The 27,069-nt window shown below is 43.0% G+C and overlaps 1 protein-coding gene across 1 annotated transcript in view; it reads right to left on the bottom strand.

Annotated features, from left to right (window-relative positions):
* cntn2 (contactin 2) overlaps window positions 1-27,069 on the bottom strand; it is a 241,671-nt gene that overhangs the window by 134,015 nt on the left and 80,587 nt on the right. The window contains exon 2 of the mRNA XM_063065365.1: window positions 18,591-18,733. Within this exon, the coding sequence (XP_062921435.1) occupies window positions 18,591-18,645 (55 nt within the window). The 5' untranslated portion in view covers window positions 18,646-18,733. The remainder of the gene's footprint in view (window positions 1-18,590; window positions 18,734-27,069) is intronic.

The raw sequence follows: 27,069 nt of genomic DNA, 5'->3' as shown, positions 1-27,069 counted from the left end.
GCCTGACCCATTGAGTTCCTCCGGCATTTTGTGCATGTAGCTCTGGATTTCCACCATTCGCTGAATCTCCTGCGTTTGCAAGACTTTTGATTACTTTAAAAGAATTTTCGGGAATAACAAAAGAAAGTTTAGACGGTACTGGTATATCCAAAAAGTTCACATCGATAATGTTGAGCTAAGTGCCAATATTCGCTCAGTGGATAACAGTCTTTGATTCGGAATCAGAAGATTACAGGATTAAGTACTGCTCCAGAGACTCGAGCAGTTAATCTAGGTCGACAATTCAAGCAGAGTTGCACTGACAGGAGTGACAATTCTGAAAATGCAGCATTAGGGGAATGATAGAAGATATTATTGTTTTGTGTTAAAGATCCTTTGACGGAGAAAAAGACAAAGAACGCTGGAGGAACTCAATGGGTCAGGCAGAATCTGCAGAGGGAAAGAAAGTTGATGTTTCAGGTCGAGACCCTTCATCAGGACAACCTTTTCTCTTGTGTTTAAGAGAGAAGTAAGGTTAGGTTGTGTTGTAAGGAAGATGAGAGAGGGATTATGTAGGACGAATGGGAAAATTTGTGATAGGTTCAAGCTAGGGTTTTGTACAGATGAGTTAGACCATAAGACTGTAAGACATTGGAGCAGATTTAGGCCATTCAGCCCTTTGAGTCTGCTTCATCATTCCGTCATAGCTGATTTATTATCCCTCACAACCTTTCCTCGTAACCTTTGAGTCCTTGATTAATCAGGAAGCTATCAACCTCTGCCTTAATGAACCGGCCTGCACAGCTGTCTGTGGCAATGAATTCCACAGATTTACCACCCTCTGGCTGAAGAAATTTTTCCTCATCTCTGTTCTGAATGGACGTTCCTCTATTCTGAAGCTGTTCCCTCTGGTCCTAGACTCCCCCACTATGGGAAGCATCATCTCCACATCCACCCTATCTAGGCCTTTCAATATTCGTTAGGTTTCAATAAGATATCCCCCCCCCCCATTCTTCTAAACTCCAGTAAGCACAGGCCCAGGGACGTCAAATGCTCCTCTTAAGTTAACCCTTTCATTCCTGGAACACATATCAAAGTTGCTGGTGAACGCAGCAGGCCAGGCAGCCCCTGGTCCTCACCTACCACCCCACCAGCCTCCGGGTCCAACATATTATTCTCCGTACCTTCCGCCACCTCCAACGGGATCCCACCACTAAGCACATCTTTCCCTCCCCCCCCTGCATTCCGCAGGGATCGCTCCCTACGCAACTCCCTTGTCCATTCATCCCCCCCATCCCTCCCCACTGATCTCCCTCCTGACACTTATCCGTGTAAGCGGAACAAGTGCTACACATGCCCTTACACTTCCTCCCTTACCACCATTCAGGGCCCCAAACAGTCCTTCCAGGTGAGGCAACACTTCACCTGTGAGTCGACTGGGGTGATATACTGCGTCCGGTGCTCCCGATGTGGCCTTTTATATACTGGCGAGACCCGACGCAGACTGGGAGACCGCTTTGCTGAACATCTACGCTCTGTCCGCCAGAGAAAGCAGGATCTCCCAGTGGCCACACATTTTAATTCCACATCCCATTCCCATTCTGACATGTCTATCCACGGCCTCCTCTACTGTAAAGATGAAGCCACACTCAGGTTGGAGGAACAACACCTTATATTCCGTCTGGGTAGACTCCAACCTGATGGCATGAACATCGACTTCTCTAACTTCCGCTAAGGCCCCACCTCCCCCTCGTACCCCATCTGTTACTTATTTTTATGCACACATTCTTTCTCTCACTCTCCTTTTTCTCCCTCTGTCCCTCTGAATATACCTGTTGCCCATCCTCTGGGTCACCCCCCCTTGTCTTTCTTCCCGGACCTCCTGTCCCATGATCCTCTCGTATCCCCTTTTGCCTATCACCTGTCCAGCTCTTGGCTCTATCCCTCCCCCTCCTGTCTTCTCCTATCATTTTGGATCTCCCCCTCCCCCTCCAACTTTCAAATCCCTTACTCACTCTTCCTTCAGTTAGTCCTGACGAAGGGTCTCGGTCTGAAACGTCGACTGCACCTCTTCCTACAGATGCTGCCTGGCCTGCTGCGTTCACCAGCAACTTTGATGTGTGTTGCTTGAATTTCCAGTATCTGCAGAATTCCTGTTGTTTGCCTTTCATTCCTGGGATCATTCTTGTGAACCTCATCTAGATCCTCTCCAATGCCAGTATATCTTTTCTTAGGTAAGGGCTCAAAACTGCTCACAATACTTTCGGTGCAATCTGACCATTGCCTTATGAAGCCTCAGCATCACATTCTTGCTTTTGTATTCTAGTCCTCTCAAAATGAACGTGAACATTGCATTTGCCTTTCTTACCATTGACTCATCCTGCAGGTTATCCTTCAGGGAATCTTGCACAAGAATTCTTACGTCCCTTTGCATCACGGAGTTTTGAATTTTCTCCCCATTTAGAAATTAGTCTGCCCCTTTATTCTTCTGCCAAAATGCAGGAACAAGCACTTCCCTACATTTTATATTCCATTTGCCCATTCTCCCAATCTGTCTTCTGCACACACCCTGCTTCCTCGACTCTACCTGCCCCTCTGCCTATCTTCGTATCGTCTTCAAACTTGGCCACAAAATCATCAATTCCTTCATCCAAGTCACTGACATATAATGTGAAAAGAAGCAATCCCATCACCGACACCTGAGGCTCACCACTGGTCACCGGCAGCCAACCCGAAAACATCCTGTTTATTCCCCCGCTTTGTCTCCTGTAGTCAACCAATCTTCAATCCATGCATTAGGGTTTTCTGCCTTTTCTGTAACACCACCTGCTATTATCTTGTTCAGCAGCCTCATGTGTGGCACCTTGTCAAAAGTCTTCTGAAAATCCTAATATACAACATCCACTAATTCTCCTTTGTCTATCTTGCTTGTTATTTCCTTAAGGAATTCCAACAGATTGGTCAGGCAAGGTTTTCCTTTTAGAAAACCATGTTGAATCTGGCCTGTTTAATCATTTTTATCGCGTTCCTCCAAGTACACTGAAACCTTATCCTTAATAATGGACGCCAACATCTTTCTAACCACTGAAGTCAGGCTAACTGATCTATAATTTCCTTTTTTCTGCCTCCTGGCCTTCTTGAAGAGTGGAGTGACATCTGCAATTTTCCAATCTTCTGGAACCATTCCAGAACCTAGTGATTCTTGAAAGATCATTACAAATAGAATAGAACTTCATTGTCATTGCTGAAGACGATGAGATTATGGATGTCTAATACTTCCACAGTCTCCTCAGCTACCTCTTTCAGAACCCTGGGGTGTAGTCCATCTGGTCCTGGTGACTTATCTACCTTCAGACCTTTCAGGCTCCCAAACACCTTCTGCTTGGCAATAAAAAACAACACTCACATCTTCCCCCTGACACTTTTGCATTTCTGGCATTCTGCTAGTATATTCCACGGAGAAGACTGATACAAATATTTAAGTTCATCTGCTATTTTTTTTCCCCCCAATACCACCTCTCCATTGCCATTTTCCAGCCATCCGATATCCACTGTCACCTCTCTTTCAGTTTTTATATATCTGAAAAATATATTTCCATCATTTTCTAGATTATTGGCTAGCTTACCTTCATATTACATCTTTTTCTCTCTTCATAGGGTTTTTAGATGCCTTCTATTGTTTTTTAATAGCTTCCTAATCCTTAACGTCCCACTAATTTTTGGAATATTATATGACCTCTCCTTTGCTTTAATGCTGTCTTTGACATTTGTTAATGAAATCTCTTAAAAGGTGACAAAGAATTGTGATGTACTGGCAGTCAGGGTATGTTAATGGTAAGAGAAAGCAACATGAGCCAAGAGATTCTGCAGATGCTGGAAATCTTGAGCAACACACACACATACTCAAAAATGCTGAAGGAACTCAACAGGTCAGGTAGCATCTATGGAGGGGAATAAACAGTCATGTTTTGGGCCGAGACTCTTCGTCCGGGCTCAGTTGAGCCAACATCACAAATTGATGAATTGCAGCAAAAATATCAGTTGTGATATTGATGGAGAAAACAAGTTATCAGAAGGTGGAGAATTCAATGTTGATTTGGAAGGATGTACGATGCTTATCAAAAGATGAGGCGCTTTTCCTTCAGTTTGCATTGTGGCACCTCTTCTACCAGTAGGACTTCCTCTGGGAAGCTAGAAGGCATCTGTTTATCGTCATTGGCCTAGTTTTGTTTTCATCTCTCCCCCACCCCCACATCTTGTGTCACAGATGCTATCTGAGTGTTTCCAAACCTTCCAATTTTTTGTCACATTAAATCAAGTTATTCCTTCATTTGGAGAAGGAAAGAACTGGGTGGAGAGAAGTCAATGAATAGAAAAAGGGAAGATGAATTTTTGGTCTATTTCCCTTTGGGAGTGTCCCAAGAGGAAATAGGCTGAAAAGTTCATCGTCTGTTCAAAATAGACCTTCACTTTAACTTCAAGGATACATCACTGTACATTCTAATCCCAGATGGACACCAGAATTCTTTGCATGTACACTCAGTTGCCACTTTATTAGGTACACCTGTACACCTGCTCATTAATGCAAATATCTAATCAGCCAATCATAACTCAATGTATATAAGCATGCAGACATGATCAAGAGGTTCAGTTGCTATTCAGACCAAATAAAACAATGGGGAAGAAATATGATTTTAAGTGACTTTGACCTTGGAATAATTGTTGGTTCCAGACCGGGTGGTTTGAGTATTTTAGGATCTACTGATCTCCTGGGATTTTCATTTTCATGCACAACAGTCTCTGGAGTTTAGAGACTAGTGCAAAAGAAAAACCCAAAAATAATGCAGTGAGCAGCAGTTCTGTGGGTGAAAATGCCTTGTTAATGAGAGAGGTCGGGGGCGAATGACTGGACTGAAAGACCAAGAATGTATACTTAAAGTGGCTACTTTATTAGGTACAGGAGATACAGAATAAAGTCACTGCAGTGTGTATATTAACAGCACTGTTCTGTCTAAATACTGGAGCCCCCTTACCCAACAGCACTTCGTCAAGGGCAATTAAGGATGCGTAAATAGACGCTGGTCTTGCCAGCAGCACACATGTTTGATAAATGGACTGAAGTAAAACAGGCTTGCAAGGTTGATTCCGCTTTCCTTTCCTTATATTCCTATGTCACATCTACTCTGCTCACATTTTATACAACACTCCAGAGAGCTTCAGTTTAGAAGGAAGCCATTTGTCCCTTAGAGAAATGACTATGCATTGCGTCTGTCTCCTGTAGTTTATAGTGATGTCTTTTAGACGTGTTCGATTCGCACTATCACATTGGCTCACTGGAAGCCTGTGTAGATTAATGGCTGAAGTTGACACTTTACAATGTTTAAGAAATGTTGAGTCTTTACAGCAAATGGTTGCACAGCAGTCTGATAGGCTGAGACTCACTCCTCAAGAGCACTCACAGCATTAGGTTGTACTTGTAGATCTAAAACCTGCAAGATTAAGCATTGTTAGGAGAGGACTATATAATAGAAATCAGAAAAATGACAGACAAGTAAATCCATAAGCAGTTGACGTTAAGGGGCAGTGTTGTAGCATGTAGCACGGTAGTGTGGCAGTTACTGCAATTGCTTTACAGCGACAGCAATTACCGATTGGGGTTCGATTCCCCGATAAGTAGTTTGTACACTCTCCCTGTGACCATGTGGATTTCCTCACACACTCCAAAGAGAAACTGTGGGAGTTAGGGTTAGTGAACTGTGAGCATGCTACTGGAAGCGTGGCAACTCTTGCAGGCTGCTCCAGCACAATCCTTGGACCGCGTTCGTTGTTGTCACAATTCGACGCTTTTCAATGTACGTTCCGATGTTTTGATATACTTGTGATAAATAAAGCTAATCTCTAAATAAAACTAATCATATCAACACACATGGAAACAACCAGACAATTAACTGTTTTATATTCATTTGCCTTCGATTTCAGTACGTGTTGAGGGCTACGAGGTGTTCCAGCACCAGATAATTACAAGAATTGTTGAGATGCCTTTAGACGTATACTAAATGAGCTAAGATTCAGCTTTCTGCATCTTCTGAATCTTGTTAAGAACAGATTCAAGTTTGTTTAATGTCATTTCCAGTACAAAAGTGTAAGGAGAACAAAATAATTGTTATTCTGGATCTGATGCAGCACAAAAAGAAACAAAAGATAAAGAACACATATAACCATATAACAATTACAGCACGGAAACAGGCCATCTCGGCCCTTCTAGTCCGTGCCGAACTCTTACTCTCACCTAGTCCCACCAACCTGCACTCAGCCCATAACCCTCCATTCCTTTCCTGTTCATCTAGCTATCCAATTTAACTTTAAATGACAACATCGAACCTGCCTCAACCACTTCTGCTGGGAGCTTGTTCCACGCAGCTACCACTCTCTGAGTAAAGAAGTTCCCCCTCATATTACCCCTAAACTTTTGCCCTTTAATTCTCAACTCATGTCCTCTTGTTTGAATCTCCCCCACTCTCAATGGAAAAAGCCTATCCACGTCAACTCTATCTATCCCCCTCATAATTTTAAATACCTCTATCAAGTCCCCCCTCAACCTTCTATGCTCCAAAGAATAAAGACCCAACTTGTTCAACCCTTCTCTGTAACTTAGGAGATGAGACCAAGGTAACATTCTAGTAAATCTTCTCTGTACTCTCTCAATTTTGTTGACATCTTTCCGATAATTCGGTGACCAGAACTGTACACAATACTGTAAATTTGGTCTTACCAATGCCTTGTACAATTTCAACGTTACATCCCAACTCCTATACTCAATGCTCTGATTTATAAAGGCCAGCATACTAAAAGCTTTCTTCACCACCCTATCCACATGAGATTCCATCTTCAGGGAACTATGCACCATTATTCCTGGATCCCTCTGTTCTACTGCATTCTTCAATGCCCTACCATTTACAATAAAAATAATAATAATAATAATAAATATAAATACATAGCATAGCTTATATAATAGATTGATTGTGTTCATGAAGTGATGCTAGGCTGTACATATGGTGACTGATAGGAGTTAGTGGGTGGAGGTGTTGATCAGACTTACTGCATGGGGAAAGAAACTGTGTTTGAGTCTGGTGGTCCTGGCATGGATGCGACCTAGCCTCCTCCCTGGTGGGATTGGGACACACAGTCCATGGACAGATGGGATCCTTCATGACATTACTGGCCCTTTTCTGGCACCTTTCTGTACATATGTCCTTGCTGGTGGTTAGGCTGGTGCCACTGATGTGTTTTGACTACCAGGTGTCCTCTGCAGTTCTATTTCCACACCAAGCAGTGATGCAGCTTGTAAGGATGCTCTCTACTGCACACCTCTCGAATGACATGAGTGTGGATGTACAAGGTCTAGCTCTCTCCAGCCTCTTCAGAAAGTGGAGGCATTGGTGAGATTTCTAGACTGTGTCGGATGTGTACTGGGACTGTGAGAGTTTGTGTGTGATGTGCACTCCCAGGATTTTGAAACAGCTTGTAGTTTTGACTGCTGTGCCTCTGATGTAAAGGGGGATGTGAGTGGAGCAAATTCTCCTGAAGTCGATAACCATCTGCTTTGCCTTGTTGTCATTAAGCAAGAGGTTACTTGCCTGGCACCAGGCCTCGAGCTCTTCCAACTCCTCTCTATTGCAATCATAGCAGCATGCATTGAGTGCCTAGTGAACTAAAACCACAAAAACAATTTGCCCTGCACCACAGATAGGAAAATGCTTTTTACTCTGATGTATCAAGCATGAGTGGGCACGTGGCCAAGTGGTTAAGGCATTCGACTAGTGATCCGAAGGTTGTGAGTTCCAGCCCCAGCCGAGGCAGCGTGTTGTGTCCTTGAGCAAGGCACTTCACCACACAGGGCTCTGCAATGACACTGGTGCCAAGCTGTATTGGCCCTTGCCCTTCCCTTGGACAACATCGGTGTCATGGAGAGGGGGGACTTGCAGCATGGGCAACTGCCGGTCCTCCATACAACTTTCCAGGCGCAGATCCATGGTCTCGCAAGACTAACAGATGCCTTAATCAAGCATGAAATTTCTCAACAATTACAATCTTGGTTTGTTCATTGGGTGATACAAAACTATTAATTATTTGTATCTTACCAGCACTGCACGCTTATACACCTCAGAAGAGATTAAAAATGTCTCCAGCTCTCTTCCCTGAAGGGCAATGCAGTGCACTGATGGAGGTCTCTAAAATGACGTAGGATTTGGTAGTGTGAACAGACCATAAGACAGTAAGGCGTAGGAGCAGAATTAAGTCATTTGGCCCATGGAGTCTGCTCTGCCATTCGATCTGAATGAATTACTTTCCCTCTCTATCCAACCCTCTTCTCCTGCCTTCTTCCCATAACCTTTGATACCCTTACTAATCAAGAAACTCTCAACCTCTGCTTTGAATATACCCCATGACTTGTGCTCCACTACCGCCTGTGGCAATAAGTTTCACAAATTCACCACACATTGGCCGTAGAAATTCTTCCTTATCTCTGTTCTAAATGGATGTAGTTCCATTTTGAGGCTGTGCTTCTGGTCCTAGACTGTCCCACTAATGAAAACATCCTCTCAATGTCCACTCTATCCAGGTCTTTCAATATTTGGTAGGCTTCAATGAGATTCTTCTTCATTCTTCTAAACTCAGTGAGTACAGGTCCAGAGCCATCAAATGCTCTTCATATGTTAACCCTTTCATTTTCAGGATGATTCTCATGAACCTCCTCTGTACCAACTTCAATGTCACCACATCTTTCTTAGAGTCCAAAACTACTCACAATACTCTAGATGCAGTCTGACCAATGCCTTATAAAATCTCAGCAATGTGTTGAAATCTGTTATTTAATTCCGAAGTTAATGGTCAATATTTATTGAAATAAGAGCTGAAGAAGAAGCTGGAAAAGGCAAACTGGGCTCTCAGAATGTAGGAATGTTGGAGAATTATAGCAATGAGGATAGCCCATCCTGCTCAGTGTTGTAATCTTTGTGAGAAGTTAGAACAAGGTGAGATTTAATTAAGATGTGCAAGACTATGAGAAGCTGAGGCAGATGAACAGAAATTCAATCGATTTCAATTCAATTCAAGCTTAATTGTCACTCAACCATGCATGAACTCTTGAACACAGCCAAACATGACAGCGTTACTTCGGGATCAAGGTGCAAAACGCAGGACCAAAAGTCACACAGAACACAAAGCACACACAAGACAGCAAGCACAAATGGTCTCACAATCATGCAAAAAAAAGAGTCCTAAAACTCGTGCCATCAATCCATAGTCGACTGCAATAGAGCCCCTGTCCTGCTGAGTGAACACTAGGGGGCAGCACTGACCCCAGCTTGGACACCATGCCGCAGTGCCCACGGTGGAGCACACTGGCCCCGTTGCACCAATGCACCTTCCCCAGGCAATACCGCGACTTGAGGCCATTCCTCCCACATACAAGACAACATGTAGAATATCAGTAAACTACTATGATGTAGAATATGCATGTATATAGTCCAGACCCCCCCAGTCTGAAGTGTTTCGTTTCCATCAGCAAAACATTGTGGAGTCCAGAGTTAAAATGAATTAGTAGGATAAGACGAGAACTGGAAGTTTTTATAATAGTTCGAAAGTACAGGGGGTCTGGGGCTCACTGCCTGAGAGGATGGTGGAGGCAGACACGCTCACGATATTTAACAAAGACCTGATGTCAAAGTGTCCTTGAAAAGGACTGTGACGTTGCTGTAGGGTTTGGAGGCTTGTGTGCTTCAATGACCAGGAAACCTATATCGGCTGGAGTCAGGGCTTTATGCCTTGGCTCCTGGTAGGGTCACCCATGCCAAAGAGGTCAAAGGGTAGAGGTCAGACTAAGAGTGGTTTGCCGGTCCCCCAGGTTCAGGGGTTCAGCTCAAAGCAAGCAACCCTGACTGGTAAAACAAAATTGTTATGAAAAAGCAATGAAGGATCCTTCTAAATTCTAAGAGGCCCTTCTAAAGGGCAAAAGTTTAGGGGTAACATGAGGGGGAACTTCTTTACTCAGAGAGTGGTAGCTGTGTGGAGTGAGCTTCCAGCAGAAGTGGTTGAGGCAGGTTTGATGTTTTCATTTAAAGTTAAATTGGATAGATATATGGACAGGAGAGGGACAGAGGTTTATGGGCTGAGTGCAGGTCGGTGGGACTAGGTGAGAGTAAGGGTTCGGCACGGACTAGGAGGGCCGAGATGGCCTGTTTCCGTGCTGTAATTGTTGTATGGTTTATATGGTTATACGGTTTATATAAATCTGTGTGTGATAATATTCCTGAGTCTCCTCCTGGAACTTGAATGGCTGACAGTAGTGAAAACCGAGCTACTGAGATGATGAAGGAACCCCTAACACTGTCAGAGATGGAGGACTTTATTGCTGCCCTAAACACCAGTGGGTAGTAGAGAGATGTAGCCTCTTCAATGGGACAAATGATCTCCGGCTTGGGAAAGCAGGATGTAGATTTTGATGAACTTTGTTAGAGTGAGGCTGATTATCCTTTATTTGATATTAACATAATTCGAAAGAAGGCACGCCAACAGCTATACTTCATGAGGAGCTTGAAGAAGTTTGGTATGTGACCAAAGACTCAGATTTCTACAGATGTATGGTGGAGAGCGTCTTGGCTGGATGCATCATTGCCTGGTGTGGAGGTGCCAATTTGCGGGATCACAAGAGGCTGTGGAAGGCCACAGACTCAGCCATCTCCATCAAGGTCACAACCCTCACAACCATCAAGGACATCTTCAAAAGATGATGCCTCAAAAAAGCAGCATCCATCATTAAGGATCTTCACTATCTGAGACATCTCTTCTTCTGATTACTGCCATCAAAGAAGAGTTACAGTAGCCTGAAGATCATTATAAAAACACTCAATGTTTTAGGAATAGCTTCTTCCCTCTGCCATTATATTCCTGAATGGTGGCTGAACACTATCTCACGGATTCTCTTTTGCAGTGTTTTTTTTTGTAACTTGCAGTAATTTTAGCCTGGCAGTGTACTGCTGCCACAAAATTTCATGACATATGTCAGTGAGGTGGGATGGGAATGGGTTGGTAGGTGCAGTGTAGAGAGGTGCTAAGACCTAATAATTCTGAATTTCTAGCTGCTTGATTGGACTGGAGACTTTCAAAGGCTTGTAATATGTCAAGGAGTGAAGACACTCTTCGTCTTCAACCTAGCATTTTCCAACGTAGTTCAAGCCTTGTGCATTCAGAAGAAACAACCTTGATTTAATAAAGGTTAAATGCTATTATTAACAGATCAATTGAGGTGTGTACTTCCATAAATAAGGCAAAGATTCCTTAACTGGGAAGATTATGCAGGATGTTTAGTGTCAAAACAACTGTACAAATTCATTGAATGGTAATAGATTGAACGGATCGTTAAAAGTCAGATCCTAAAGCTAAAGATAGAGATTACAGATGCTTTGGAGCAGGACCTTTGTTTAAAATGGCATTCTAATCCTCCTCTGATTACTGAGCCAGCTGAGGTACATAATGTAAATTGGATCAGTCCCTTATTTCAGGAGTTTAACCACGCTGACCCCAATGGAACCCTGAGATGGTGCCTTCTCCTGATGTGGCATTAAACTAAAGATCCTAGGGCATTCTTTAAGGTAAAAGGGAACTCTCCCTTATGTTTGCAATTTTAACATATTTTACTTCCTATTTTTGGTAATTAATTATACAACTTGCTGCTGAGCACCTGACACCCAGTAGTAGCTTTCTTTGTTGCTACGCTGACATAATTGACAGAGTCGGACGCATACACTGTCTTAAAAAATACACGCTGTGTTCTTAAAGGGAAAACACAATAAGAGAACTGGAAGTTGGATCCATTACATTCTGTCATTTGTGTACAAATGTGCATAAAATGAGTCAACCTAGGTTAGACTGTGCTAGTTATCATTTCGAAGCTAGGCCCATTTCAAAGTTCAATGTAACTTTATTATCAAAGTACACATATGTCACCGTATACTACCCACAGATTCGTTTCCTTTAGCGATGCAGCACAGAATAGGCCCTCCTGACCCTTCGAACCACGCCTCCCCAGCAACCCCCAACAAACCCAATTAACCCTAACCTAATCATGGGTCAACTTACAATGACCAATTAACAGACCAGTTACATTTTTGGACTGTGGGAGGAAACCGGAAAAATACCCACACATTCCACGAGGAAGGTGTACAGAGACTCCTTACAGAACAGCACCGGAATCGAACTCCAAACTCTGGAATGCCCTGAGCTGTAATAGTGCCGTGCTAACTGCTACACTATTGTGGCGCCCGTTTTCTTGTCTGCATTTGCAGTAGATACAAAGAAGCACAATAGAATCAATGAAAAACTGCACACATGCAACCGATGCACATAAGAAGGCAAACTGTGCAATTACAAAAAAAAATCCAAACAAACAAACAAATAACATTGAGAATATGTGCTGTAGAGTCCTTGAAAGGAGATTGTAACATTTGCCCACATTTTGGTTCATATCCTCTAAACCTTCTCTATCCATGTACTCGTCCCAGTGTCTTTTAAATATTGTTGTTGTATCTCAAGATTTAATGCCACTTCCAGTACACAATTGTAAAGGAGAACAAAATAATTGTTATTTTGGATCCGACGCAGCACAATCAAACTACAAAAGGTAAAGAAGATATGTTGGGCACAGGGCCTGTTTCTAAAACCCATCGCTCTATAACTCTCTGTGAGAGGAGAACAACAAACGGGAAGGTGAGTGAATGTGGGGGGGGGTAATGAAGTAAGAAGCTGGGAGGTAATTGGTGGAAGAGGTAAAGGACTGAAGAAGAAGGAATCTGATAGGAGAGCGGAGTGGAGCATGGAAGAAAGGGAAGAAGGAGGGAAATCAGAGGGAAGTGATGGGCAGGTGAGGAGAAGAGAAGGGGTGAGTGGGGAACCAGAATAAGGAATGGAAAAGAGTGAAGGGGAAACGGGGAGAAATTACTGGATGTTAGAGAAATCGATGTTCATGTCATCAGGTTGCAGGCTACCTAGCTGGAATATAAGGTATCACTCCTTCAACCTGAGCGTGGCTTCATCATGGCAATAGAGGAGGCCGTGGATTGAGATGAGAATGGGAACTTGAGTTGAAATGGCTGGCCACTTGGAAATCCCGACTTTTGTGGTGGACATATCAAAGCTTGTCTACTGAGTCCTTATGGGTGGAGCTGAGAAACAGGAAAGGTATGGCCACATTAGTGGGATTGTATTACAGACCACCCAATAGTCAACGAGACTTGGAAGAGCAAATCTGCAGAGAGATAGCAGACAACTGCAGGAAACATAAAGTTGTGGTGGTAGGGGATTTTAATTTTCCATACATTGATTGGGACTCCCATACTGTTAGGGGTCTAGATGGTTTAGAGTTTGTAAAATGTGTTCAGGAAAGTTTTCTAAATCAGTATATAGAGGGACCAACTAGAGGGGATGCAATATTGGATCTCCTGTTAGGAAACGAATTAGGGCAAGTGACGGAAGTCTGTGTAGGGGAGCACTTTGGTTCCAGTGATCATAACGCCATTAGTTTCAATTTGATCATGGACAAGGATAGATCTGGTCCTAGGGTTGAGGTTCTGAACTGGAAGAAGGCCAAATTTGAAGAAATGAGAAAGGTTCTAAAAAGTGTGGATTGGGACAGGTTGTTCTCTGGCAAAGATGTGATTGGTAGGTGGGAAGCCTTCAAAGGGGAAATTTTGAGAGTGCAGAGTTTGTATGTTCCTATCAGGATTAAAGGCAAATTGAATAGGAATAAGGAACCTTGGTTCTCAACGGATATTGCAACTCTGATAAAGAAGAAGAGGGAGTTGTATGAAATGTATAAGAAACAGGGGGTAAATCAGGTGCTTGAGGAGTATAAGAAGTGCAAGAAAATACTTAAGAAAGTAATCAGGAGGGCTAAAAGAAGACATGAGGTTGCCTTGGCAGTCAAAATGAAGGATAATCCAAAGAGCATTTACAGGTATATTAAGAGCAAAAGGATTGTAAGGGATAAAATTGGTCCTCTTGAAGATCAGAGTGGTCGGCTTTGTGCGGAACCAAAGGAAATGGGGGAGATCTTAAATAGGTTTTTTGCGTCTGTATTTACTAAGGAAGCTGGCATGAAATCTATGGAATTGAGGGAATCAAGTAGTGAGACCATGGCAACTGTACAGATTGAAAAGGAGGAGGTGCTTGCTGTCTTGAGGAAAATTAAAGTGGATAAATCCCCGGGACCTGACAGGGTGTTCCCTCGGACCTTGAAGGAGACTAGTGTTGAAATTGCGGGGGCCCTGGCAGAAATATTTAAAACATCGCTGTCTATGGGTGAAGTGCCGGAGGATTGCAGAGTGGCTCATGTTGTTCCGTCGTTTAAAAAAGGATCGAAAAGTAATCCGGGAAATTATAGGCCGGTGAGTTTAACGTCAGTAGTAGGTAAGTTATTGGAGGGAGTACTAAGAGACAGAATCTACAAGCATTTGGATAGACAGGGGCTTATTAGGGAGAGTCAACATGGCTTTGTGTGTGGTAGGTCATGTTTGACCAATCTGTTGGAGTTTTTCGAGGAGGTTACCAGGAAAGTGGATGAAGGGAAGGCAGTGGATATTGTCTACATGGACTTCAGTAAGGCCTTTGACAAGGTCCCGCATGGGAGGTTAGTTAGGAAAATTCAGTCGCTAGGTATACATGGAGAGGTGGTAAATTGGATTGGACATTGGCTCGATGGAAGAAGCCAGAGAGTGGTGGTAGAAAATTGCTTCTCTGAGTGGAGGCCTGTGACTAGTGGTGTGCCACAGGGATCAGTGCTGGGTCCATTGTTATTTGTCATCTATATCAATGATCTGGATGATAATGTGGAAAATTGGATCAGCAAGTTTGTTGATGATACAAAGATTGGAGGTGTAGTAGACAGTGAGGAAGGTTTTCAGAGCCTGCAGAGGGACTTGGACCAGCTGGAAAAATGGGCTGAAAAATGGGAGATGGAGTTTAATACTGACAAGTGTGAGGTATTGCACGTTGGAAGGACAAACCAACGTAGAACATACAGGGTTAATGGTAAGGCACTGAGGAGTGCAGTGGAACAGAGGGATCTGGGAATACAGATACAAAATTCCCTAAAAGTGTCGTCACAGGTAGATAGGGTCGTAAAGAGAGCTTTTGGTACATTGGCCTTTATTAATCATAGTATTGGGTATAGGAGCTGGAATGTTATGATGAGGTTGTATAAGGCATTGGTGAGGCCGAATCTGGAGTATTGTGTTCAGTTTTGGTCACCAAATTACAGGAAGGATATTAATAAGGTTGAAAGAGTGCAGAGAAGGTTTACAAGGATGTTGCCGGGACTTGAGAAACTCAGTTACAGGGAAAGGTTGAATAGGTTAGGACTTTGTTCCCTGGAACGTTGAAGAATGAGGGGAGATTTGATAGAGATATATAAAATTATGATGGGTATAGATAGAGTGAATGCAAGCAGGCTTTTTCCACTGAGGCAAGGGGAGAAAAAAACCAGAGGACATGGGTTAAGGGTGAGGGGGGAAAAGTTTAAAGGGAACATTGGGGGGGCTTCTTCACACAGAGAGTGGTGGGAGTATGGAATGAGCTGCCAGACAAGGTGGTAAATGCGGGTTCTTTTGTAACATTTAAGAATAAATTGGACAGATACATGGATGGGAGGTGTATGGAGGTATATGGTCCGTATGCAGGTCAGTGGGACTAGGCAGAAAATGGTTCGGCACAGCCAAGAAGGGCCAAAGGGCCTGTTTCTGTGCTGTAGTTTCTATGGTTTCTATGGTTTCTATGGTTCTGCTCATATTACCTGGCTGCTATCTCATTTCTGTTTATGCATAAAGGTATGTTGTCACATTAGCATAGAGTCATAGAGTCATACAGTAGAGAAACAGGCCCTTTGGGGCCAACTTGTTCCTGCTGACCAAGGTGTAACAGGAGATGGAATAGCAACAGTACGGTACACTGGCAGATCTGCACCAAAATTGAATCACAGAGGATATTCAACAGCAGTGGCAGAGCTTGAAAGCTCTCACCTCCTAAAAAGTGAAGCCAATCGACATAGGTGACAAAAAGGCTTCACTCCCAGATGAGCTCAATGACTTTTATGCTCACTTCGATCATCAGAACATAGAGGAGCCTCCACGAACTTCCACAAGCCCTGACAACCCTCTGATTTCAGTCTCTGAGGTCGAAATGAGAGCATCTTTCAGGAGGGTGAATCCATGGAAAGCATCCGGCCCAGATGAGGTAGCTGGCCATGTAACAAAGACCCATGCTGATCATCTGGTTGGAGTACTCACCGATACTTTTAACCTCTTGCTTCAGCAGTCTGAGATACCCACCTGCTTCAAGCAGGTTTCAATTTTATGGTAACGTTCCTCAATGACTTTCATCCAGTAGTATTTACATCCACTGTGATGGTGCTTTGAGAGGTTGGTGATGAAACATATCAATTCCTGCCTGAGAAAAAAATTGGATCTGCTCCAATCTGTCTACTATCACAAATGGTCAACAGCAGGTGCCATTTCATTGGCTCTTCATTCAACCCTGGAACATCTGGACTGCAAAGATGCATACATCATGATGCTCTTCATTGATTACAGCTTGGCATTCAATACTATCATCCCCTCAAACTAATCGATAAGCTTCAAGATCTGGCTCAATACCTCCTTGTGCAATTGGATCCTCAATTTCCTCACTCACAGACACCAGTCAATTTGGATTGGCAGTAACATCTTTTCCACGATCTCCATCAGCACAGGGACATCACGAGACTGGGTGCTTAACCCCCACTGCTCTACTCACTTTCCACTTATGACTGTGTGGCTGAGCACAGCTCTAAAGCCACGTTTAAGTTTATTTTCGACACACCATCATTGGCCAAATCAATGGTGATGACGAATCAGCATATAGGAGCGAGATTGAAAATCTGGCTGAGCGGTATCACAGCAATGACCTCTCCCTCATTGTCAGTAAGGTCAAGGAGCTGATTATTGATTTCAGGAAGAGAAAACCAGAAGCTCATGAGCCAATTCTCATCGGGGGATCAGAGGTGGAGAGGGTCAGCAAATTTAAATTTCTCAGTGTTAGCATTTCAGAGGATCTCTCCTGGGTCCAGCACATAAGGGCTATTCTGAAAAAAAGCATGGCAGTGCCTCTACTTTCTTTGCATAGAACCATAGAACCATAGAAACTACAGCACAGAAACAGGCCCTTTGGCCCTTCTTGGCTGTGCCGAACCATTTTCTGCCTAGTCCCACTGACCTGCACACGGACCATATACCTCCATACACCTCCCATCCATGTATCTGTCCAATTTATTCTTAAATGTTAAAAAAGAACCCACATTTACCACCTCTTCTGGCAGCTCATTCCATACTCCCACCACTCTCTGTGTGAAGAAGCCCCCCCTAATGTTCCCTTTAAACTTTTCCCCCCTCACCCTTAACCCATGTCCTCTGGTTTTTTTCTCCCCTTGCCTCAGTGGAAAAAGCCTGCTTGCATTCACTCTATCTATACCCATCATAATTTCATATACCTCTATCAAATCTCCCCTCATTCTTCTATGCTCCAGGGAATAAAGTCCTAACCCATTCAACCTTTCTCTGTAACTGAGTTTCTCAAGTCCCGGCAACATCCTTGTAAACCTTCTCTGCACTCTTTCAACCTTATTTATATCCTTCCTGTAATTTGGTGACCAAAACTGAACACAATACTCCAGATTCGGCCTCACCAATGCCTTATACAACCTCATCATAACATTCCAGCTCTTATACTCAATACTTCGATTAATAAAGGCCAATGTACCAAAAGCTCTCTCTACGACCCTATCTACCTGTGACGACACTTTTAGGGAATTTTGTATCTGTATTCCCAGATCCCTCTGTTCCACTGCACTCCTCAGTGCCTTACCATTAACCCTGTATGTTCTACGTTGGTTTGTTCTTCCAACGTGCAATACCTCACACTTGTCACACTGGTTCTATGGTTCTATGGTTCTATGGTTCAACCATCAGGCTCTTTAACCAGAGGGGATAACTTCACTTGCCCCATCACTGAGCTATTCCCACAACCTATGGACTCACTTTACAGGACTTTTCATCTCATGTTCTCGATATTTATTGCTTATTTATTTATTATTAATTCTTTTCTTTTCATTTTGCATTTGCACAGTTTGTTGTCTTTTGCACATTGGTTGTGCATCCTGTTGGGTGTGACCTTTCACTGATTCTGTTGAGTTTCTTGTATTTACTGTGAATAGCCACAAGAGAATGAATCTCAGCCTGGAGACATATATGTACTTTGATTAAAAAAGTTACTTTGAACTTTGAGTTTGTCAGTAGGCATGGGGGTTCCATGAATGACAGTGAAGAGTGGATGTTCTGGTGGCTAAATAGTGGCAAGGCCCAACCCTGTGAGGTCAACAAGTATGTCAGGGTCCTGATCCTCTCAGTCAGGGAATGGACCTGAGAGATGGAATATTCCTGTGTTCCAGATACACATGTTCAAGTTTCCACTTGTCAGAGGCTCCTCTCACTAACCGAGTATATGTTACGCATAGTAGGGCTTACCTGTTAGCCAGCTTGTGACTGAAAGCACCAAGGCGGGACCGATTGACAACCTCATCCTGAAGGCAGCACAGGCCGTGCTGCTGCCAGCGAACTGTGAGAGGGTTTCTGGCACCACTAATTCCTCGCTGATCGTCGGTGCTCACCTGCAAAGCAAATACCATCAGCTCACACTTGAGATGAGATTAGTCAGTCTGTGAAGAATTAACTCTTCGTTCTTTAAGCAAACACACAGCACTGCATCATTGGAGTGTGGAGCTGGGCAGAGACATTTGTCTCTAGCTGGATTTGATCAGATGTCTGTCCTAAGAAGCATTTGATATTTAATTCCATTGACAGCAATAGACAGTTTGCTTTACTTGTACTCACTATGTGGACATTGCTGGCATGGCAAATGTATCTTAATCGTTTTTCTATTTAAGAGTCAATTATATTTCTGTGACTCTGGATTTGCAATCGAGTAAAAGTGACAAACAGCTCCCCTTTGGGCTACTAACGGGTCCTGTTTTTAAAGAAGTCCATATGTCAATATTGCCCATAAGTTGGTAAAGACACAAAATTCACTCAATATGTAACCAGACCTCCACAGTATTGTAATGAATGGCATCAAAAACGCTAAGGACCGAAAAGAAGGAACAATTCTTTAAAGTGCAAAAAGCATGGAAGCTGGTTCGGCCATTTTTAGGAATGAAGGTATCTATGGATAATGGACTTTGTGAGAGTTTGTAGGTGTGTCCCGCAGCGCAGTAGTGTAGCAATTAGCTCTACACTTTATACTGTCATCTGTAACATTGGGGTTTGATTTCCGCCACTGTCTGTAAGCAGTTGGAGCGTTCTTCCTGTGATGGCGTGGACTTTCTTAGGGTGCTCCAGTCTCCAGGATATACATTTAAGTTGATGAGTTGTCGGCAGACCATGGAAGTGTGGAGATACTTGCGAGCTGCCTAGCACAACCCTCGCTGAATTAATTCGACTCAAATGACGCATTCCACTGCATGTTTTGATGTACAGTACACATGAAAAATAAAACTAACCTTTTATCTCTTTAACTGTTCATGTAGTTCCTTTTTTAAGGGAGAGTAAAGAACCAGATACGTTTATTAAGGGTAGATCCAACTATTGCTAACTTTAAACTCTACATTTATTTTCATTTATATAATTCAATGTAAATTCGTTATCTGCAGTAAAGGGATTTGAACTGGTGTCTCTGTATTGTATGTTCAGTTTTCTTAATTATAAGGCCAGTAGCATTACTACTATTGCTACTAGAAGCTTTAAAACGGTAAGCTCTGCTTATTGACTCCATCGAAACTTAATATTGGCCCCTTTCATTTTGCGCAAATTTTTGAGCTATATAACTGCAGAAGTATACCTGCTCTGGGATTAATCTAACCTTCTCTCCTACACAGCCCTCCATTTTTCTTTCATCCATGTGAGTCTCTTCAATGCCCCTGATGTATCTGTCTCTATCGCCCCTCCTGGCAGCACGTTCTATGCACCCACCACTCTCTGACTTGCCTCTGACATACCCTCTATACTTTCCTCCAATCACTTTAAAATTGTGCCCTCTTGTATTAGCCATTTGAACCCTGGGAAAAAAAAATCCTTGACTATCTATGCCTCTTATCATAGACAATAGACAATAGACAATAGGTGCAGGAGTAGGCCATTCAGCCCTTCGAGCCAGCACCACCATTCACTGTGATCACGGCTGATCATCCACAATCAGTACCCTTTTCCTGCCTTCTCCCCATATCCCTTCACTCCACTATCTTTAAGAGCTCTATGTAACTCTTTTTTGAAAGAATCCAGAGAATTGGCCTCCACTGCCTTCTGAGGCAGAGTATTCCACAGATCCTTAACCCTCTGTGTGAAAAAGTTTTTCCTCAACTTCGTTCTAAATTGTCTACCCCTTATTCTTAAACTGTGGCCTCTGGTTCTGGACTCCTCCAACATCGGGAACATTTCCCGCCTCTAGCATGTCCAATCCCTTAATAATCTTATATGTTTCAATCAGATCCCCTCCCATCCTTCTAAATTCCAGTGTATACAACCCCAGTCATCTCTCATCCTCTTCCGCTCCAAGGAGAAAAACTTTGGCGTGCACAGCCTATCTTCATAAGTTTCGCACACTAGTCCAGGCAGGAACCTGGTAAATCTCCTTTGCTCCCCCTCCAAGCTTCCACATCCTTCTTATAATAATTCCTTGTGCAATTTCGCAGACAAAACCAAGGAAATTTCCCCGTCAGGTCTAAGTCAACATCAATGCAAAATGACTAGGGGAATCTGGTTAACTCTCATCAAGACAGCAGGCAAGTTATCCAAAATCAATTCAAATAATCATTAGCTATTATCTATCTCTGTTGACCCTTTCCAACTGCCGATGGTCTGCTGAGTCAGAAGAGTTGGTGCCAGACAATCTAACTGGGGTAGCTGTGCAGCAATTTCCTTTAATTGAGTATTTTCCTTTAATAGGAAGCTGATGATTGGTGTACTGGAGAGGCAGAAGATGAGTAGATGGCTTGTGGATTAAGGTGCAAAGCTGATGTCTTTACCATGTATCCTTTGCAATCGTTCACGAGCAAGTGTGCTTGGGCTTTGAATGATTTGAATAATACCTGAAGAAGTGGAAGAAATGGGCCAAAACAGAAATTGGATACAGTTCAGTAAGTATGTACTTATATTCTGAAGAAGAATTAGACCATAAGATGTAGGAGCAGAATTAGGCCATTTGGCCCATTGAATGCTCTGCCATTTACTACCCTTCTCAGCCACATTCTCCCCTTAATCATTGATGCACTTAATAATCAACAACCTATCAACCTCCACTTTAAATATGCCCAATGACTTGGCCTCTACTGCCGTCTGTAGCAATAACTTCCGCAGATTCACCACCCTCTGGGGGGAGAAATTCCTCCTCACCTCTGTGTTCCAAAGGGCCATCCTTCCGTTCTGAGTCTGTGCTCTCAGGTTCCAGACTCTCCCACTATCAGAAGCATCAGTTTAAAAGCAAGAAATTAAAGAGCTTGCTAATGGACTTGTTAAAAGCAGAAACAGCTTCTCTCGGTCTATACTATGAAAATGCACTTGCAATATTAAAGCATTTGCAATTTTTTTGATAATATTACACTGTTAAATGCAACAAAAAGATTGATAAGGAATTATTACTTTGGAATGATCTCTGTCATCTTTAAGACTTATGGAATCTTGCCAAATGCACTCTTTTCTCCTACGTCTGCACTCATCTGTATAAATATGACCAATACCTGCCAGCAATGGCATTGCTGTTCCAAAAAAATAATAGTTTCTACAGTGCTAACTGATCACAGCCTGTGAAGTAAATGGCAAGAACTGTTGGCCACCATCTCTCCCAAACCGCAAATTCCCTTGCTGTTTATTTCAATTCCAATTTTGTTTGGATCACAGAGGAGACTCCAACAACCACAATGTTAAAAATATAAACTGCCTGCACAATTCTCAGGTCTTTCTGGACCTGCATGTGGTATGGTTGAACAGCGTTGATGTTAAGAGCCTCAGAGCCAACGTTTGTGAAGTCTTTGCTCAATGAAATATGGGAATGTTCAATTCAACTAATTAAAAAACACATAACTCAAACAACAAGAGCTCGCCAATGGTGTCAACTAAGGTAGCACTTTGTTATGTAGTTTATAAGTGTCCTTTTAGGGAAGGGATCTATTGATTTTATATGGTCTGACCTAAATGTGAATTCAGACCCACTCTGGTATGGTTGACATGATATTGTCCCTTAAATGACACAGTAGCACTTTGTTTAAAGGCAGCCAAGAATGTGCAATATATTACCCCTTTTCTTCTCACCTGCCCTTTGATACCACTCCTCCGTCCCTTGAACAAACACTACCTCTACCTTTTTGAAAATTTAACTATTTTTAGATATATGCTATATACCTACTGTAATTCACAGTTTTTTTCTATTATTATGTATTGCATTGTACCTCTGCTGCAAAGACAACAAATTTTATGACATATGCTGTTGATATTAAATCTGGTTCTGATCCTTCCATAGTCCACTCTCCTGTCCCATCAGATTCCATCCTCTTCAACCCTTTTCTGTCTTTCACCACACAGCTTTTCACCTCATCCTCCCCTCCCCCAACCACCTACCTTCCCCCTTAATTGGTCTTTCACCTATCACCTTCCAGCTTGTACTCCTGTCCCACCCCTACCTTCCTTGGCTTTATCCCCCTTTCTTTCCAGTCCTGATGAAGGGCCTTGGCCTGAAACGTCGACTGTTTATTCCTCCCTGTAGATTATGCCTGACCTGCTGAGTTCCTCCAGCATTTTGTGTTTATTAGCAATACTCATATTCTACGAAAGGATAAAAGATGTGGGTAGAATCAGTCATGGCATTGCTGATTTCCAAATGAATGTGAACTTGCAGCAATGCTCTCAGAACTGTCTTCATCCAGTTTGTAGCTTCCTGTAAATCTCAGACACGAGGAAATCTGCAGATGCTGGAAATTCAAGCAACACACATAAAAGTTGCTGGTGAACACAGCAGGCCAGGCAGCTTCTCTAGGAAGAGGTACAGTCGACGTTTCAGGCTGAGACCCTTCGTCAGGACTAACTGAAGGAAGAGCTAGTAAGAGATTTGAAAGTGGGAGGGGGAGGGGGAGATCCAAAATGATAGGAGAAGACAGGAGGGGGAGGGATGGAGCCAAGAGCTGGACAGGTGATTAGTAAAGGGCATATGAGAGGATCATGGGACAGGAGGCCTAGGGAGAAAGAAAAGGGGGAGGGGGGAAGCCCAGAGGATGGGCAAGGGGTATAGTGAGAGGGACAGAGGGAGAAAAAGAGAGAGAAAAAGAATGTGTGTAAATAAATAAATATCGGATGGGGTACAAGGGGGAGGTGGGACATTAGCGGAAGTTTGAGAAGTCAACGTTCATGCCATCAGGTTGGAGGCTACCCAGACAGAATATAAGGTATTTTTCCTCCAACCTGAGTGTGGCTTCATCTTTACAGTAGAGGAGGCCATGGATAGATATATCAGAATGGGAATGGGACATGGAATTAAAATGTGTTCTCACTGGAAGATCCTGCTTTCTCTGGCGGACCAAGCGTAGTTGTTCAGCGAAACGATCTCCCAGTTTGCGTTGGGTCTCACCAATAAATAGAAGGCCACATCGGGAGCACCGGACGCAGTATATCACCCCAGCCGACTCACAGGTGAAGTGTTGCCTCACCTGGAAGGACTGTCTAGGGCCTGAATGATGGTAAGGGAGGAAGTGTAAGGGCATGTGTAGCACTTATTCCACTTACAAGGATAAGTGCCAGGAGGGAGATTGGTGGGGAGGGATGGGGGGGAACGAATGGACAAGGGAGTCGCGTAGGGAGTGATCCTTGCGGAAAGCGGGGGGGGGGGAGGGAAAGATGTGCTTAGTGGTGAGAGCCCTTTGGAGGTGGCGGAAGTTATGCAGAATTATATGTTGGACCCGGAGGCTGGTGGGGTGGTAGGTGAGGACAAGGGGAACCCTATTCCTAGTGGGGTGGTGGGAGGATGGAGTGAGAGCAGATGTGCGTGAAATGGGGGAGATGCATTTGAGAGCAGAGTTGATGGTGGAGGAAGGGAAGCCCCTTTCTTTAAAAAAGGGTATCTCCCTCGTCCTGGAATGAAAAGCCTCATCCTGAGAGCAGATGTGGCAGAGAGGGAGGAATTCCTATAAATCTCCCACTTTTGCAGCATCTTAGGCCCAAAATTCCCTTTGTCTCCTTAAGCCTTTGTCCTCCTTTAAAACTACTTAAAAGTTATCTCTTTGACAAACAATTGCTCAATTTTTCTAATTTCCCTTCTATACTCTGATGTCAGCTTCCATCTGAATATGGTCTTACAATGCTTTGTTATCTTAATGCTTTCAAAGTCCAAGATTTGATCGATTTAAGAGCTGAACTGAATTGGAAAGGTTGGGTTCTGGCTGAATCTAACTAGTGGAGTTTGAGCCCGAGGCTGTATTGAAGTAGCAGAAAGGGAAGGAACGACCCAAGATTAGGACGATTTAAGCGCTGGGTCAGATTGAAAGGGTCAGGGTGTTGGGTTCAGGAGTGAGGGATGATCCGGTTCGGCTCACTGCTCCTTGGGATTTGCTTGTCTCTGTACTGGCCGGAGTCTGTGTCCTGCAACTAGTAGACTTCTGGATTGGCTGCAGTGATGCCTGGCATTTTGAACTTCAGTTCGGAATGCTGTTTGCGTGCTTTTATTGTTTACACAATTTTCTCTCTCTCTCTTTCTCTCTTTCTCTCTCTCTCTCGCTTTCTCTCTCTCGCTCTCTGTTTGACGGTCTTCTTTTGTCTTTAATAGGTTCTATTGGGTTTCTTTGTTTCACGGCTGCCTGTAAGGAGACGAATCTCAAGGTTGAATGAAGTATATATACTTTGATAATAAATGTTCTTTGAAACGGTAAATGTGTTACAACCTCTCAAACCTTTTCCTACATCAATCATACTTTAGATTGTATTTATTTATTTATTTCCACTTAACTGTTTCACTTCCATAACCCTTAATTCTCTTGTCCAAGAAAAATCTCAAAACATTTTTGGTTTTGTCTATCTTTTGTAAAAGAGTTGCATCCCAAAATCAACAGTGCATCTTGATTATCTCTCATATTAAGTTTACAACTATGTTCTTTGTATTCTCCCACAGGCTGTTCTAGACTGAGGTCCAGCAAATATAGGCACTTCTGAAGTTAGCACAGTTCCGCATGCTTTTGATCAACGGCGTTGCTTGGTACCTGACACAGAAATCTTCATTCTCACTAATTGTCAGTAACCTGGGCAACCATCTGGGGTGGTGAACATTCGCTCTTTGGCAGAGCAGTACAGGAAGCAGCTAAGTTCTATGGTAAATGGAATCATCCCTGCAACACCAGGACACCAGGACACCAAGACGCAGTAGCATAACTACATTATCAAGTTCTGACCCATTAAGGAAGCATTAAGCTATTCACAAGACTGACTCATCCAACACAATAATTAACTATTAATAATATACTTAACAATGAGAGGTAGCCATCAGACGTCATTAATGTTCTTCAAACACAATCCCTTTCCAATTCCTTTAAAGCTCAGCAGCCCCTTGTGATTTAAAAGTATTAGTTAGTAGCGCCTTTTTTCTGTAATGGATATAGAGAGATCAATACTGCCTATACATGGCTGATAAATATTATATTTCTCTTTGTCTGACCAAAGTCCTTGCATTACTCATTCACATTGACCCATTCTCCGGAGGCACTTGGCTGTCTTAAACCACTTTTTCCATCTTAAACCACTTCCTCCTGCTTTTCAAAACCATGTAATGGTCAGGAATCATAAATGAGACGTATTACTTCTCACTACTCCTGCAACCATCAGCATTTACTTCAATTATTCAAATAAGGAATTAGGAAAAGCCTCATATTGTGTAGATATTTTACAGTCAAGAGAAAATCTGCAGATGCTGGAGATCTTTTGCAGTCTCTGATACACAATAACATTTTTTAATGTTCCTCATCTTGAGCTACAGAATATATAAAACCCTCCCCACCATTGAACACATTTACAAGGAGCACAGCCACAAGAAAGTAGCATCAGTATCAAGGATGCCCAACATTCAGACCATGCTCTCTTTTCACTGCTACCATCGCAAAGGAGGTAGAGGAGCCTTAGGTCCCAGGTTACCAGGTTCAGGAACAGTTATTATCCTACAAACATCAGGTTACTGAACTCGCATGGATAAATTCATTCACCTCAACTCAGAACTGATTCCACAACCTACAAATCAGAAACGTCTGGCAGTTTTGGGTCTGCGCTCACTGGTATTTAGAAGATTGCAGGGAGATCTCATTGAAACCTACTAAATGTTAAAAGGACTAGACAGGGTGGATGTGGAGAGGATGTTTCCTCTGGTAGGGGTATCCAGATCTAGAGGGCACAGCCTCAAATTGAGGGGCGACCTTTTAGAACAGAAGTAAGGAGGAATTTTTTTAGCCAAACCTGTGGAATGCTCTGCCACAGACTGCAGTGGAGGCTACGTCTGTGGGTATATTTAAAGTGGAAGTCGATAGATTCAAGGGATGTGGTGAGAGAGTAGGTGTATGGGGTTGAATGGGATCTGGGTTCAGCCATGATGAAATGGTGGAGCTGAATGGCCTAATTTTGCTCCTATGTGTTATGGCCTTATGGTCTAAACTCAACTTCAAGGGCTCTACAACTTATGTTCTCAGTATTATTTCTCTCTCTCTCTCTCTCTCTCTCCCTATCTATCTATTTGCACAATTTGCCTTCTTTTGCACATTTGTTATTTGTCAGTCTTTGTTTACATATAGTTTTTCATAAGTTCTATTTTATTTCTTTATTTTCCTGTAAATGCCTGCGTGAAAATGAACCTCAATGTAGTATATGCTGACATACATATACTTTGATAATAAATTAACTTTGACTTTGACTAACTCACAGGGAGTGGTTGATA

The sequence above is a fragment of the Mobula hypostoma genome, chromosome 13 (assembly GCF_963921235.1).
Source record: "Mobula hypostoma chromosome 13, sMobHyp1.1, whole genome shotgun sequence".
NCBI classification, from domain to species: domain Eukaryota; kingdom Metazoa; phylum Chordata; class Chondrichthyes; order Myliobatiformes; family Myliobatidae; genus Mobula; species Mobula hypostoma.
The sequence above is the reverse complement of the archived record's forward strand: the minus strand, read 5'-3'. Positions and strand labels throughout refer to the sequence as shown.